Genomic DNA, 16,605 nt, shown 5'->3' on the forward strand with positions numbered 1-16,605 from the left:
AGGTAATTTTGGGCTCATTCTCGTTGATGAATTTTCGGGGCCTTCGTCGTCGGATTGACGGCAATAGAGAAAAGGCGGAACACACACACAAATTCGCCTGGTGGGTGGTGAGGGGGAAATGAGTTTTTCCTACGGTTGGATATTCACGTGGCGAAAGAAAAGTGTGCGCTTTTTTTGTTCGTCGTCGTTGTGGTTGTTTTGGTTCGTGCTTTACTCAAAACACGGCGACGGCGGATGACGATGACGATGTTGATGAACTTGCATTTGTTTATTCATCAAAATCGAAAGGGCTGTGGTTGGTTGGGTTGGGTGCGTTCATCATTTTGTTCTTGTTTTTTTTTTTTTTTTTTGGAAAATGAATATAAGAAGGACTGTTTGTTGAGGGGGTTGGAAGGAACAGGGAGGAAGCGAGTAATAATAATCTCGTTTTCATCTCCCATGGAAGGAGCCGATTTTCAACGCCGGCTTTCTCTAAAAGCGACGAACACGAGAGGCACGACGGGACCTCATTTCATCAGAGCGCCCGAGCGCCCTGTTTTTAATAAATATTAAGCCTCCCCCCCCCCACCGCCATGAACGAAATGAAGGTTACGTACCGTGTCCGTGTGTCGGTGTGTGTGACGAACGGCCAGGCCAGCATGTGAATGGTGGTTTTTCCTTTTTTTCGGTGCAGATGGTGCTCTCATTCACCGAACCCGTGGCAGTGGAAGTGATTGGAGAGGTGGATATTGCACTCTGCGAAAAATGCCTTTCACCATTTTCCCGTGCTGCAAGGAGAGAGAGAGAGAGAGAGAGAGAGAGAGAGAGAGAGAGAGAGAGAGAGAGAGAGAGAGAGAGATAGGAAGGGAAGAGTGAAAAAGTTGTTTTATTAATTTTTTGCTGCTCTATTTCCCTTTGCCGAGTCGGCTCGGTCCGCTCTTGCCTTGCACTTTTCCTGTCTCTTCCTTCATTTCATACCCCTCTATTTCTCCTTCTCTCTCTCTCTGGCTGTCTCCCCCCCTCGATGGCCTTCCCTGTGGTGGTACTTTCGCAAGGATTCGAGGTCGATGCAGCCTCCTCCGGTACGCCAAAAACGTATGCCACATTGCTGCCTTCCGTGTACCGACCGGTTGGAAAATTGGCCTTCTTTCCTCTCCCTTGCTCTCTCACTCTCTCTCTCCCACACAGCTTCACACAAAAATAGGAAGGGGGAGGTGTGCTGTGTGTTGCTTACACAGAGGAAAATTATATCCAAATATTTCATTTTCATCACGAGAGAAGCTCGCCAAACCTCTTTTTAGCTGCTGGCTTTACTGGTTCCCGTTTTATGCTACCGTGTGTGTGTGTATGAGCATGATGTGATTCGAAGCAAGAAGGGAAAAATTACCTTCCCTTCCTTCCACCACTACCACTAGTATAAATATTACATTTTTTCTTCTACAAGCAACTGTAACTAGAGAAAAAAAAAAAACAATTTCGTTCGCAATGTGTAGGATTTTTCTGTGAAACCGAATCCTGCTGAAGATCGCTGTCAGTGGAGGACGATGATGATCATGGATGAATTTCTTTACATTCTTCCCTTTCCTACACCCTCATTCTACACAACAGCCCCCTATTCCACTGTTGGTTTATGGGTATTAGTTTGTCTACCACCACCACCATACCATGTGCTTCCCGCTCTTGGGTTTATTTCATTCATGTCAACATAAATATTTGGTACAAGATTTGCTGATTAAAATTGAAGCATGTGTGCATGAAATGGAGAAGAACAAAAAAGCAACGACATTTGACATGCCAGTGCTTTTCTTTTTTTTTCTCTCGTCTAAGAGCCACCAGGAGCCTCCATGGAAAATTGGGAAATAAATTCACTTCTTTTTTGTTATTATTTACACCAAAAACAACGTGAATTATTATTTTTAATAAATCTTCTCTTTATACATACAAACACCATAAAAAATGAACAGAAATAGTATGTGTGTGTGTGTGGGTGCTGGTTCGTAAAATTTCCATTAAAACTCGAGCTTAAATTCTCTTCTCCCATTTTAAAGCTAATAATGGGCAATAATAATACCAACAACAGCTAACAAAAAAAAGCGTTCTCATTCTGTGCGTGTGTGTGTGTGTGCGTGCCGTAATGCAGGTCTTGGAGCACTTAGACGTTCTCCTTCCCCTTCTACCCACACTCGCCCATTGGCCTATCCCATATCTAAAGATAGTTGGTTTTGACGTAACCCAAAAGCATTTCCGCCCGCTTTTTCCCGCTTTCCCTGCCGGTGTTGTCCCACCCCTCTCACTCCCTCTTCTCGGCTTTTTGCACGTGGTGTTGTACTCACCGGTAAGGATGCACCAGAGCGAGACAAACGATCGGTTGGAAAAGTGAGAAAAGAACACTTAGCCAAACACCGGGAGCGAGGGGGGTGTGTGTGGAAAAGTGCGAAAAGTATTGTTATCGGAACGATGGAAGAGGGGTTGAGAGTGTGCTTGTGTGTTAGGAGGGGGGGGGTGCAAAAGGAAGCAAGGAAGAGGAAGCAAAATAATAATGAATTATGTACACACACACACACACACGCACATGCATTTGATGAACAGTTATGGGGAGGGGAAGAAAGTGAGGAAGATTGTTTAGGAAAGGGAAAGGGGAAGCGAGAGGGGACGAGATGCGATTTTCCGTCTAGTAATGAAAAGCTTATGTGTACATAGCCGAACCACCCACTCAAACCTCTCCCACCTTCATTTCGATCCATTTTCCACAAAAGGAGGGTGACTCACGCGCGGGGTGGGACTAGGGTGGGAAGGGAGGTGGGTAAATAAGATGACGATAGTGAAACGTTCGCCTTCGCCGTCGCCGTCCTCGTTGCTGGTTTGCGAGGGTGAAAAATGAACGGGAAAACGCGAGGGTGGAAAACGAAACGAACGCACACGGAGGGTGATTCGGGAGAGAGAGAGAAAGAGAGAGAGACAACAGAGACGAAGCAGAGCAGGCGCACAAGCAAGAGAAGGAAAATTAATAGTGCTCTGCTTGTTTTTCCAACCCCCATTTCTTCATCCTCCCTCCCGCTCGGATGTTTCAATCCCCGAGTTTTTCCCCCTTCGCGCAAGATTCGCGCACCGGGTCTGCCTGCGCACCGTCCATCTCTCCCTCCCTATGTGTGTGTGTGTGTGTGTGTGTGTGGTTTTCCTCGTAAAATATGGGGAGTTGTGGAGGGACGGCGGGTGTCTAGGGGGAAGGGATGAAAGAGGCCTCTCCGGCGTCGCCATCTTGCCCCGGCGCCCACTGCTGTATGTGTGTTGTACCCCGTCTCGTGTGCTCGTGTTTGCACCAACCGGCATTGTACATACACACACAGTCACACACACAGACACGCACACACACACACACACACACACACACACACACACAGACACGCACACATACACATCTTGTTGGAAAACCTCCATCGTCCTTTTTTGCCGTGGGGTGATTTTCCTCCCCCATGCTTGTATGTGTATGTGTGTGTGTGTGTGACACTGTACATCAGCTCCTCGTGGCAAATTGTGTGTATGTGTGTGTGTGTGTTTCTTTTCTTGCCATACCAGCGGTGCCGTACGTGTGCTCTACATACAAACACACCACACACACACACACCCACTCACATGCTACAACAGAAATTGGGGGGTGGAAAATCCACCACCCCCTAAGCCGGAGAAGCAATCAACGAAGGAAAAGCACTCTCTTCTCTCCGCCTCCGTTTTCATCTCCCTCCCAAGCCGGGAGGAAAATGATAATGAAGCAAACGGGAGGATCGGAAGGAAGGGGGGTTGTATGTGTGTGTGTTCAACCAAAAGCAGCTGGAATGATACTCTCACCTTCCCCCCCCCCCTCTCCAAGCAAAGAGAGAAGGTCACAGAGGAGTAGAAAAGTGGGAATAGGTGGGGAAGGTAATGTCTCGATCGAAATTGCGCAATTGACGTGCGCCGTGGAAGAAACGTCACACACGCTTGAAGGACGAATATTGGCAAGAAAAGGGGGCAGGGGGAATGGTGACGCAGTACCGCATAAAGACGAATGACCGAGCGCACACAGTCACACACACACGCACACACATGTGTCATAGGTCACACACATATCAGGTCGGCTGCTTTTGCAAAGACGAATTTTCATGATCATCGTGTGTGTTCCCATGTGAGTTTCTCTGTCTGTGGCTTGGTGTTTGCTGGCCAGCATCGTATGATGGTCAAATGTCGCTGACCCTTTGGGCGGGGGTGCTCTCGCGCCGTTGTTATTCGATGCCGGTTGAGCATTGTTTAGAAATGTTTGCACACATACACACCACCACTGTAGGAACATAAAACACCATCTCAAACCTCGGGGACGTTTCATGTTCTGCAGCAGCAGCAGCAGCAGATGATGATGATGGTGGTAGTAGTGGTGGTGCTATTCCTTCCATCATGCCGTAACATTGCTTATTATGATTTATGATTCTACTATTGCTATTGCTAAGCATAATAATAAGCAATGCTGTTTTAAATTTCGAAAACGAATTTCCCTTGCCTTCGCTTTACTGTTGGAAAATGCAACGAAATAACATTGGAGCTTGTCTAGCTGGAATCTTATAGGACAATAACCGCAAATCCACCTGACAAATTCAAACGTAGTAAATCCGTTTTGAAATTTCCGTTTTTTTTAAAATAAAGTTACAATATATAAACACATAAATATGCCCATTATTTCCGTGTCATGGAACTGACCACTCGGTTCACTCACCGACCCAAACACACACATAGTAAGTTAGGTATCCATCCACGGGGATAGTGGTCGTAATTCGTAACTTGTGTGCGAATGCTCTCGCCGTAGTAACATTACACACTTTGTTGTTATTTTTATGTGTTTTTGTTGCTCCTCTTGCCTCATGGTACGGTGTCCCTTTTTTCATCCCCCCCAGAATTGTAGCACGATTCATTTGTTTTGGTTGTTGTTATTTTTTCACTCTCTCTCTTGAGCATAAAACGAGATAGACACGATGTTTGTGTTGTTTCGGGTGATCTGGTGAGAGTTGTTGTTGCCGTCGTCGGTTTGAATGTTGTTGATACGCACACGTATTTTTATCACGCTTTTGCAGTGTTTTTGTGTATCGCAGATGGAACACGGTGCACGGGAGATTGTTTTTGCGCCGCTAATTGTTGGCTTATTTCGACTGCTGTTTGTTTTATATTTGCTCGACGTAGAATAGAAATCCTTTCCGTTTCTTATTTTTAAAACATAGTCTTCTTCTCATATGCGTTCCCTTCTTCCTCCCTGTACAACGCAGACAATTCCCTTGTGAGTTGTACCTTGCAGTCCCAAGCGAAAAGCACTCTCTTTTCCACGTATGCAAATTACCCTCCAAAAAACACGTATACAACCGGGGGCAAAATGCAATTTATGGGTTTCAGTTTGTGCCATTGTGCCACCCTAACACCCTCCTCCCTGAAAGCATTGTGATAAGATTAAAGGCTTTTGTTTACTTTTCCCGCCAACTCCCCATAGTGCCAACACTACCAAGGAGGATGTTAAATTTATCTAAGACATAACGTTGTTCTCCCTTCCTTTTTGAATAATTCCCTCCAGGAAAAGGAGAGTGGAAGGAAAAGGGGGCCTTATATAGAGTGGTAGTGGTGTCATAGGTGGAAAAGAAATTGTATTGTGTGTTTTTTTTTGTTTTATTACAAGACTAAGGAAAGGAAAAGCGAGTCGCTTGAAAAAGCCGCCACCAGAAAACAATAGTTTTAAAGTGTATTGCTTTTGGACTCGTTTCATTCTCTTCTTTTACTACCAAACCCCGTCCGTTGTATGTGTGTGTGTGTCTTGTGTCCAATAAATTACCTTACCGAGGGAGGGGGTGGAAGAAAAGGGGGGAGGGAGTCGTGAAAAATAATGCGTCCCCGTCACAGCATGTATGGTAACATTGTTTGCCGGTGTGTGCAGTTTTCAACAGCAGCAACGGCAACGGCAACATGCATGTTACACACACTCTTATCGATGCACTTTTCAAGATGGCGGACGTTCGGTGGTGGTGAATGGTAGCGGGAGAGAGGGTCGCAACTTTTCGGAGTAAGTTCGCGACCGCACACCCTTGTATGTGTTGTCCATGAGAGGGAGAGAGAGATAGAGAGAGCGAATAAGGGCTCCGTTCCCCCCGGGGAGAGAGAGGCAAAAACTCAATTGTAATAAATTAAACAAAGTCACTGGAACGTAATTTATGCTCCCATTGTCTGGCGCAAAACTTCCTTTCGTCACACTGCCGCCGTTCCATTGATACCGACCCACCCGTCTGCAGTAGGGTCGCTTAGGAAAACAGGGACACCAACCAACCAACCAACCAGCCAACAAACAAAACGGCCCTCAGCGCGAATTCGTGGCTGTAAAGTCGAAGGGTGGTGGCAAAAGGGGGGTGCAGGAGGAGGGGATGGGGTCGATGCAACCGACTGGTGCCGCGCGATGCACAACTTCGTTTTCTTCCTTTCAACCTTTTGAACGCAATTTTGGGGCGAGTGAATTTTATCGACTGAAAACGGAAACGGAAACAGAACAGAAAAGAAGCAAAAAAAAAGTATTGCAGAAGCAAGTCTATACCCGTTGGGTTTGGTGCTTCCGAATCCGATTTGGAGATGGAGATAGACGCACAGAGACACACACACAGCTAAATCGTGCACAATAAGAAATCAACACCCCGATTCAAACACCATTTCGATTGCATTGCTTTTGTACACACCTGATGGAATTGAATAGAGAGAAGAGAAGCTTGTTCTTTTACACAAACTTTTGTTACTAAGAAGCCTCTTCTTAAACGCTTCTACCAAGTCGCCCCCGCAAGTCTTGCTTGCCAACAAATTACACTATGTGTGTGAGCATTTATACAGGGTTTTCCGGGAGTTTTCAAAGCTGTGGAACACTTTATTGACTCTTACTTCCGTGAAATGAACGATGTGATGTGAATTGGACTCTATAGCACTCTTGTTGGACAAATCCAATGGGAATTTCCAACGATAATGTCCATAAAGGGTGTCGAGAGTCAAATTTCCAACATATGAAGTTTACTTCCTATAGGAAAGATTCAAGTAAGTGTCCCACAGCTATAAGAACCCCTGGAAACCCCAGTAAGCTGGTGTGGAGTGAAGAGAGAAAAAAGACACAGACGACGAACTTGAGACGTCCGCAAACAACAACGACCCAGCAACGCAACGCCGCGACCTCGAATGTCTGTCACCGCGAGAGCTAAACGAGGCGAAGAAAGGGAGAGCGAGGAGGACGACGACTGTCGTGTGTAATTTATGAAATCAATTAAAATTTTATTGCACTCCCGGTTTTATGTGTTCTCCACCCCACCACCACTCATCCTCCTCCGTTCGCTTTCACTCGTCTCACCAACTCATTCTTCTTATCTGCACGGCGGCTGCTTGTCCTCGACTCAAAACTTCCGTCGTGCGCGGTTGGAGAAAGAGTTTGGAGAAAAGTGTTGAGGTCATTTCACTCCACCGACTGTATTTTGATAGTTTGGAGGAAGCAATTAGCAAAATATGGAAAACAGTGTTTGGACACCTACGCGCACACCACAGGCATTGGACTGGACGTAATCATGTTGGCCCACGGGTCGGAATGCAATTGATGGAAGTTGCTTTTTTACTTTAATTGCACTTAAATGAAGGATGATGATGATGATGATGATGATGGTGAAAGTGTTTCGTCCAATAATAATAAATGATGATAAAAGGTTGTGATCGTGGGTCGTAAAAAACACCCAAATTGCTCATTAATGTAATTTCGTGCAAGTTCTTGAATATGAGATTAAACTACAACAAGCAGCCCAACACAATGATAGCGTCTCGTCGTGTAGTAGTTGGCTTGTGTACCGTGTGAGGGGCGTGAAACAAAACACGTGTTACTGTAGTCGCCACTACACGGGTGTACGGGAAGAAAGATACGAATCTTTAGATATACTTTCCGTGTGCCCGTGCGAGCAGCAGGGTGGCGGCCTCGGAGATAGTGGTCGTATCATACGTCACAACGCAAACACACACACGCAAAAGGAAAAAGGGCAGGGGAGGAACCTCTTGCTCTATATTAGCAAACAAATGACCAAGAGGGGGTAGCTAAACGAGACACCAGGTCGGTGTGTGTGCTCGTTGTTGTGCCTTCTTAAAACCATTATAACCTTGCTCCCTCCCCCGTCCTCTCCTACAAGCGCAGCATGTCCGGAGTAAGTGGGCGAGCCGGCGGTGGCGGTGAAATGTATGCAAATTTTCTAATAAATTATTTCAAGCAGCAATAAATAGATGCAAAGTGGTGATTCGTTCCCGCTCGGTTGCTCCGAGCGCTTGCGAGCAGAGGGGAGGCGAATGCGGATACGTGTGTGTGTGTGTGCAGGAGCGGGTGGGAGGGAAGCGTGTGATGCAAATGATACGATAAGAAGCCACACGAACACACAGACATACACACAGAGAGGGTGGAAGTGCAGCTCGTTTGCATAGAAATAGCCGAATTAAAATTCCTTTCACCAAAATAGAATAAAAAAACCGGCACACACACACACACACACACACATAAACTTGTTTCTTAAATGGGAAGGGGGGGGAGGGGGGTTAGTGAGAAGATGAAGGAAAGATTTTTTGTAGCACCGAAGCTCCTTAATGGTAAATTAGAGGCTCACATACTTAGCTTCCTTCTAAACGGGGATATAAAAAGTCTCAAGCTGGTCTTAAGGACGCTCTTAAGACTCTGTTAATAACGCTCTTTCTCTCTCTCTTTATCTACTTCCAGGCCCCAATGGCGTTCTATCCCACCTGGCAGGCTGACCCGTCGCAGGGCTGGCAGAATCAGTTCATCCAACAGATTCCACAGAACACGCCCGCGATTACACCGCTGAACTCGCTCGAGTTCCAGCCACAGGTAAGGGTCCACTCGTCTCCAAAAACTCGCCAATCACACACACACTAACCCGTTTCTTCCTTAACATTCAATTTCTAGGGCTATGCCGCTTACCAACCGAACGGTTACGTCCAGACCGCCGGCATCGGGTTCGATCCCAACTATGGTCGCACGTACGCCGCACCGCCCGCGGTCCAGCGCTACGACTTCCAGACGAACCAGATCGCCCCGATCAATCAGGTGTCGCTGCAGAGCGTCAGCTTCGCGCCGACCGTCACATACGCCGGCCAGGTGTCGACCGGTCCGGCCACGATCGTGTCCGGTCACGCCGGCACCACCACCAACCCGCACGACCAGTTCAATCTGCAGCTCGGCGGCAGCAAACAGCAGCAACAGTCCACGGCGGCTGCCTCGGCGGCGTCGGGAAACGACATGCCTGGATATCCACGGGTGAACAGCGTACCGCCGCGCTCACTCAATTGTAATGGGTATTCAGGCCAGCAAGACTACGGCGGTCTGCAGACATCGACAACGACGACCACGGCCACCACGGCGGCCAGTGCGAACGGCAGTAGCAGCAGCAGCAGTAGCAGCTCGGCCGCTCCTACCACTGGCACCTCGTCCGCGTCCCCGTCTGCAGCAACGGTTGCGACTGCACCGAACACTGGCAACGGTGGCGGAAGCAGTAGCAACAACAGCTCCACTAACAACAACAACAACGGTAGCACCGGTTCCTCGTCCTCCATGCATCCGCCCCAGGGTGTGCCACAGTCGCCCAACCGGCAGCCACCGCGGCCCAACTCGAACAACCAGCAGCAGCAGCAGCTGTACGCCCAGCAGTCTCCGAACCCCTACAACGGAAGCGCCGGAGGTAGCGGAGGCAGTCTGCAGCAGTCTCCGAGCCACAACGGCAACAACACACCGGCGGGCGGGTACGGCAGCGGCCAGAGCGGCATGCACACACCGTCCCCGATGCAGCAGGGCACCGCAGCAACGGACAATCAGCATCAGCAATCGCCCAGCCACATGCAGGGAGACTGGGGCTGGACTCAGCAGCAACAGCAACAGCAGCAACAATCCCAGTCCGGCACAGATCTCTTCAACCAGTCCGATCGGGTCAACTTAAACTCGCGACTCAAGACGATGATCATGAGCAAGGGCGACCAGAAGGATGCGCTACTGGCCGGTGGGCAATCGTCGCATCTCGTCGGTTCCCATCTTGGACTGCAGCAGCAGCAACAGCAACAGACCGGCACACAATCGACCGGTCATTTTTTATCGTATAGCCACCATCTCCGAGACAGCCTGACGCCGACACACCACCTGGGCGGTGGTCCTGGGTCGGCACAGTCGGCGTCTAGCGCGGGCCCAGGCTTAATGCCCGGTGGCTCCGGCAGCAGCAACAGCTCGAGCAGTACTGCAGCGAACGACGGTACTACTATCGGAGATGGTGGCGGCAGCGGAGGAGGAGGAGGGGGAGGAGGAGGACTGATCAACAGCATCGGCAATATGGTTGATCAGAGCTGGAAGCACCAGCAAGGTGCAGGAAGCAACAGCAATGGCAGTGGCACTAACAACAGCAGTAGTACGTCGGTGGCAGCAGCGGCGGGCATGAAATCCCCCTCGCTCACTGACCATCACCAACAACAACAGCACCATCAACATCATCATCATCATCATCATTCACATCATCAGCTGCAGCAGCAGCAGCAGCACGATCATCTGCTCGCGGGTGATCTGCACCACGGTGCGAAGCATTCGGTTTTTGAGCAGAAGCAGCAACTAATCGACAAGAATAATACGGATCCCGGTGGAGGCGGCGGCATCGGTTCGCCGACGGGCGTCGGCAGTGAGCTGAAGGGCAAGATGGGCAAGTCGGGCGGGTCTTCCTCCTCCTCGTCTGCGGCCGGCTCACCGTCCGCTGGGTCACCTTCGTCGAAGGCGAAGGGAAAGGGCGGCGACAAGCATGGCAAGTCGAAGCATGGCGGCCATCACCATCAGCAGCAGCAGCAACACCAGCAGCATCATCTCGACCATCTCGGGCTGGTGGATGGGAAGTCGTCCTCGAGCTACTCGAGCTCCAACTTTATGATGCATCACGATCAGCAGCTGCAGCTTCAGCAGCAGCAGCAGCATCAAGGCTACTCCAACATGAACCAAACATATCCAGGCAGTGGTTCGACGACCCCGAACGGTAGTCATCAGACGTCTTCCGGGTCACTGCTCGGCTACTCGCCAGCCGGTGGAGCGTCCTCCATGATGGTCGACAGCAAGCTGGTGGACGACAAGAGTCCGTTGAATCGCTTCCGGCACGACTCCCTGTCGAGTGGGTTCAATCCGCATCTGCAGGCGGGCGGTACTGGGACCTCCGGCGCTTTCCACCATCCCGGGGGATCATCGGCCGGACAGTCGGCCGGATCGGGCTACAATCTGATGAGCGTCAAGAAGGAGCCGGGTCTGATGGATGACGGTCAGACGGCGCTGCCCAAGTTTGACGGTGGGTACGAGAAGAACTATCAGAACTTTATCCGGTACGGTGACTACTGCGACAACACGCAATCCCCTGGCGCGCAGGCATCCTTACAGGCCGGTGTTGGTGGCGGCGCAGGAGGTGCCTCCGTGAAGAGTGCATCCACAGACTACAACAGCTACTACTCGCCGTACGGTAGCTACTCGAGCTACTCGACCCAGAGCTACCCGAACTATCACAACCAGCAGTCGTCGGCAGCGGCGGCCAGCGGGTTCGGCAGCGGCACGGGCAGCAACAGCAACAGCAACAGCAGTCTTCCACCAGCGCAAACACCGGAAGGGAATGCGCTGCTCTCGCTGCCGGCCATCAGCACCCCGGTCACGCACCAAACCAACTTCGAGCAGCAGATCCCGGCCCACACGTACCCGATCCCGAAGAACAACAGTCTGCTGCCCGCATCTGACCAGGGCGTCTCGATCAAGCTGGAGGCGGACGATTCGGCGTACGGTGGAAGTATGGGCAACAGCTCGGCTACGCTTGGCTCCGAGCCGGGAAGTGATCCGGGCATTGGCAATCAATCGTCGGGCAGTGGGACCGGTGCGCTGGCGGAGATTGATGTCGGTAGTCAACCGGTCGCAACGACAGTAGGTGGAACGACTACTACCACCACGACGACGACGACCACCAACACCACCACTGGCACCAAGTCCAAGTCGAAGAAGGGCGAGAAGAAGGACAAGGCGGCGAAGGATAACAGCCACGGTGCGGGAGGTGACGGTGCCGATGGAAAGGCGGAAGGTGGAGCCACGACCGGTGGTAGCACTACCAGCAAGAGCAAGAGTAAGAAGGAGTCGAAAAGCGTCAAGAAGGAACCGATCGATCCCGCCCAGAAGGCGGACGACGACAAGTTGGAGAAGTCGCACAAGCCGGAAGCGCCCGATTGCGACTGTTTCAGCTCGGGCACGGACAAGGCACCGTCGGAACCGGGCAGCTACTACACGCATCTCGGTAAGTGTCATGGGTTGTTTTATACAAGTGCTAGTGCCTTGTGTGGGATAAGCTCCAGACATTGTTTTGAGTTCAGAATCATGTTCATGTATGGGTTCAGGATCAGGTCTAGTAACGGTAAGGTTTGTAGGTTAGATTCACGACCGGTATGAGTTAGGGATCATTTCTATGATCGGTATAGGTCCAGGGCCAACATGGGTTGAAGTTCCGTTTCTGGAAAGATGTCCAGAATTTTGGAATCTGTGTTTGGTTCAGCATGAACTCAGTGTCAGTTCACAGAAAGATATGGATGCATGATCAGTTCCAGGATGCATAATCAGAATCAGTTACATAACCAGTATGTATCTAAGAATAGTTCCAACACTGGTAAGAGTTGGGGACCAGTTCCAAGAATGAATCAGACTCAGGATTACTACTGATATTGATATGGATTCATGATCAATTTCAAAACTGGTACGAGTTCAGGGTTAGTTCTGCAAGGTATGAGCTGAGGATCTGTGCCATGAATGGCGTGGAGTCAGGATCAATCCTGAAACTGATATTGGTTCGGGATCAATTTCAAAACTGTTATGGACTCAGTATCAGTTCCGGAACAAATATGTGTTCTAGATCCATTACTAAACTCGAATGGGTTACGGTTCAGTTCCAGGAACAGTAAGAGTTCAAGATTAGATCTAGGAGTAGTAAGAGTTCCAAGATTAGTTCCAGGAATAATAAAAGTTCAAGATTAGATCCAGTACCACTATGGCTTCAGAATGAGCCCTAGAACCAACATCCTTTTGCACACCGGAGCTGCTCGCAATAGTTTTGCTTAACCATTGTAACCGGATCATATTAGTCATTAAAAAAAACTATTGTTTACTTAATAACTCACCTCTCACACGTTCCGGTCTTTACCTCTTCCGACAGGCTGTGCAGCGACGCTGGAAGATCTGCGGCGGGAGACAGAACTGCGCGTCGGCCTGACCGGCAAGCAGCTGCGCATCGAGAAGGTCGTCTACACCGGCAAGGAGGGCAAATCGAGCCAGGGCTGCCCGATCGCCAAGTGGGTGATCCGGCGCGTCGACCCGGAGGAGAAGCTGCTGTTTGTGGTGAAGCGCCGGCAAGGGCATCGGTGAGTTTATGGTCGGGTCGTGCGATACTTATAGCGTCTGTCTCAAAAAAAAAACTACCAAAAAGCGAACAAAACGCGCAACACCCTGTGTTTCGAGCAGCAGTCGAGCAGTCTGAGCGATTGTTTTGCATTGCTTGCTCGCAACACTGGCGGTCAGAACACAACACTCATTTCTAACCATGAATTGCATATTTCTGTCTTTCCCCACAGGTGTAAGGCGTCCTTTATCGTGATCTGCATCGTGGTGTGGGACGGCATACCGACGCACGAAGCGGACAGCGTCTACCGGATGCTGGCGGTGAAGCTGAACAAGTTCGGCCTGCCGACCGTCCGCCGGTGCGCGACGAACGAGAACCGAACCTGCGCCTGTCAAGGTACGAACGGTGAGAATAAATAGATTAGCTGCGCTGGAAGTTGGCTGCTCACCGATGACCCTCTCTTACCGTTTCCGCAGGACTCGATCCAGAGCTGTGCGGCGTTTCGTACAGCTTCGGGTGCAGCTGGTCGATGTACTACAATGGGTGCAAGTACGCCCGCTCCAAGACGGTGCGCAAGTTCCGGCTGTCGGTGAAGAACGAGGAAGCGGAGATTGAGGAGCGCATGAACGTGCTGGCCACGATGCTGAGCCCGCTGTATGTGACCGTTGCCCCGCAAGCCTTCCAGAATCAGGTGCAGTACGAGCGGGAGGCTCCGGACTGTCGGTTGGGGTTGAAACCGGGCAAACCCTTCTCAGGTACAGTGATGTTGTTGTCACACCCAAAGGAGTGTCCTGACTAACACAAGTTCCTCGTATTGCCTTCCCAAAAACCACAGGCGTGACGTGCTGTTTAGACTTTTGTGCCCACACGCACCGCGATCTGCACAACATGCAGGACGGCTGCACGGTGCAGGTGACGCTGCTGAAGCCGTTGCCGCCGGGCGTGAAGCCGGACGACGAGCAGCTGCACGTGCTCCCGCTCTACACGATGGACACGACGGACGAGTTCGACAGCGAGGAGGGCCAGAAGAAGAAGCACGAAACCGGCGCCATGCAAGTGCTGGAGAAGTGAGTGTAAAGCATTCGGTTTCTTTTCTCGCGACCTTGAACGGGAACCCCCACTGCCCTTCCCCACGTCACGAATCACCTTTCTAACCTCTCTCCCTCTGTGTTTTCCCTTTGCAGATTCCAGACGGAAGTTCGTGTCCGCTCGACACCGCTGCAGCCGTGCCGGAGGCATGGCAAGAAGCGCGGCAACGGCAAGGACGAAAAGCTCGGCAAGGATGGTTCGGATGGAGCGGCACCAGACACGCCACCGCCTCCACCACCACCAACCAAGAAGGAGAGTAAATCCAAGAGCAAAAAGTCATCCGCAGCTTCGACCGCGTCGAGTGGCGGTTCCACCGCGAACAGTGTCGCATCGCCTGGACCCGGTGGCAGTGGGTCAACGGGAGCCGGGGGAGGTAGTGGTGGTTCCGGTTCGGGATCGCCCCGTGCCCACACACCCGGCAGCCAGAAGTCAACGGGCAGTGGGAAGGGCGGTAGCGGCAGTAACGGTGGTTCGTCCAATGCCGCGCTCGATCCGGTAACGGGCGTGCTGACGGAAAAGCACAGCTCCCCACTGCACGGACAGGGTGCCGGAGGTGCTGGAGGTGCTCTGGTAGCGGCCGGTGGTGGCAATGGAGGCACGGGAGGTAGCAGTGCGTTCACCGCACCGAACACGATCAACTCGCCCAACTCGCTCGCGAACAATGGCAACAACACCAACAGCACGCTGATCGATATGGCGTCCATGATCGATAACTTTACGGACGCGCAGCTCCAGTCGAATCAGATTTCGAGCACGGTGCTCGACTCGCCGTACAGCTACGACTACAACACGGGCCAGTACATCGACAACCGGCAGTACTACAACAACTGGCCGACGGATTACTATGGGAATCGGGGCGATCCGAGCAAGCTGGCCGGGTTGGGGCGGAACGAGGAGATCCCGGACACGACGACGCGGCCGGGAAGCAATAGCAGCAATTCGGCGTTTAGTCCCAGCATTCCGGATCCGACGAAGACACCCACACCGATCCATATGGATGATTACGGCAGTACGAAGCTGGGACAGGGACAGGTGCATCATCATCACCATCAGCTGCAGCAGCAACAGCAGCAGCAACAGCAGCAGCAACATCAACAGCAGCATCAACAGCATCAACAGCAACATCAGCAGCAGCAGCATCAGCAGCAGCAGAGTCAGCAGCAGACCCAAAACACCTACCACACGCTGCAGCAGCCCGAGCAGGGCTTCGTGAAGCCCAAGCCGCCGGACTACAACCCGGCCGCCGGGTACGGCTACCACCATCCCAACACACCGATGGGCTACGGTTACCACCACCATCACCATCCGCCGTACCACCACACGCCGTACGATCCGTACCAGAACTACAACTACGGCTATCCGCCGCAAAGCTACCACCACCATCACCACACGACATATCACAACATGTATCCGGCTGCGGCGGCCGCAGCTGCCGCCGCCCAGACGCAACTCCCGGGCACCGGCCCCGCCCCTCCACCGCCACCGACAGCGGTCATTCCAGCACCACCGCCACCCTCCAACTGGAACCTGTACCCACCGCACCTCGGGACGGCGCCATCCACCGCCCAACTGCACGTGGCAGCAGCCGCCGCCGGTGCGCTCGGCAAGCAGTCCGAGCTGGGCGGCGCTGTCGGGGCCGGCATGATGTCACAGTCGGCTGTCGTGCCGCAGGCGCCCGCTGCCCCCCCGTCAGCCCCCCTACCGCCGAAGGAAACGCTCGGCGAGGTGACGGAAACGAACGAGAATCTCGACTGCTTCGAGGATCCGCAGATGGGCGGCGTGGCGATCGCACTGCCCCACGGCAGCGTCATCATCGAGTGTGCCAAGCTGGAGATGCACTCGACGACGGCGGTGAAAAAGCCGAACCGGCTGAATCCGACCCGCATGACGCTGATCTTCTACCAGCACCGGAACCTGAACCGGCCGAAGCACGGCATCGCGGAGTGGGCGGAAAAGATGCGGCTGAAGAAGCTGGGCATACCGACGAACGATCCGCTGGACGATAAGGATATGCTGCTGGAGGACGACATCAAGGCGGAACCGCTCGACGAGCTGCACCATATGCGTCATATCGGTGATGTAC

General features: G+C 51.7%; 1 protein-coding gene across 6 annotated transcripts in view; it reads left to right on the forward strand.

Annotated features, from left to right (window-relative positions):
* Positions 1-16,605, forward strand: part of LOC5667160 (methylcytosine dioxygenase TET) — a 163,342-nt gene that overhangs the window by 143,637 nt on the left and 3,100 nt on the right. For 5 of the 6 annotated variants that reach the window (XM_061642239.1, XM_061642241.1, XM_061642242.1 and 2 more), the window contains 7 exons: positions 8,756-8,884; positions 8,963-12,341; positions 13,251-13,455; positions 13,666-13,838; positions 13,910-14,188; positions 14,269-14,500; positions 14,618-16,601. In XM_061642239.1, coding sequence (XP_061498223.1) covers positions 8,756-8,884; positions 8,963-12,341; positions 13,251-13,455; positions 13,666-13,838; positions 13,910-14,188; positions 14,269-14,500; positions 14,618-16,601 — 6,381 coding nt within the window. The remainder of the gene's footprint in view (positions 1-8,755; positions 8,885-8,962; positions 12,342-13,250; positions 13,456-13,665; positions 13,839-13,909; positions 14,189-14,268; positions 14,501-14,617; positions 16,602-16,605) is intronic. The other variant, XM_061642240.1, reaches the window with a different exon arrangement.

This window comes from Anopheles gambiae, chromosome 2 (genome assembly GCF_943734735.2).
Source record: "Anopheles gambiae chromosome 2, idAnoGambNW_F1_1, whole genome shotgun sequence".
Lineage (NCBI taxonomy): Eukaryota > Metazoa > Arthropoda > Insecta > Diptera > Culicidae > Anopheles > Anopheles gambiae.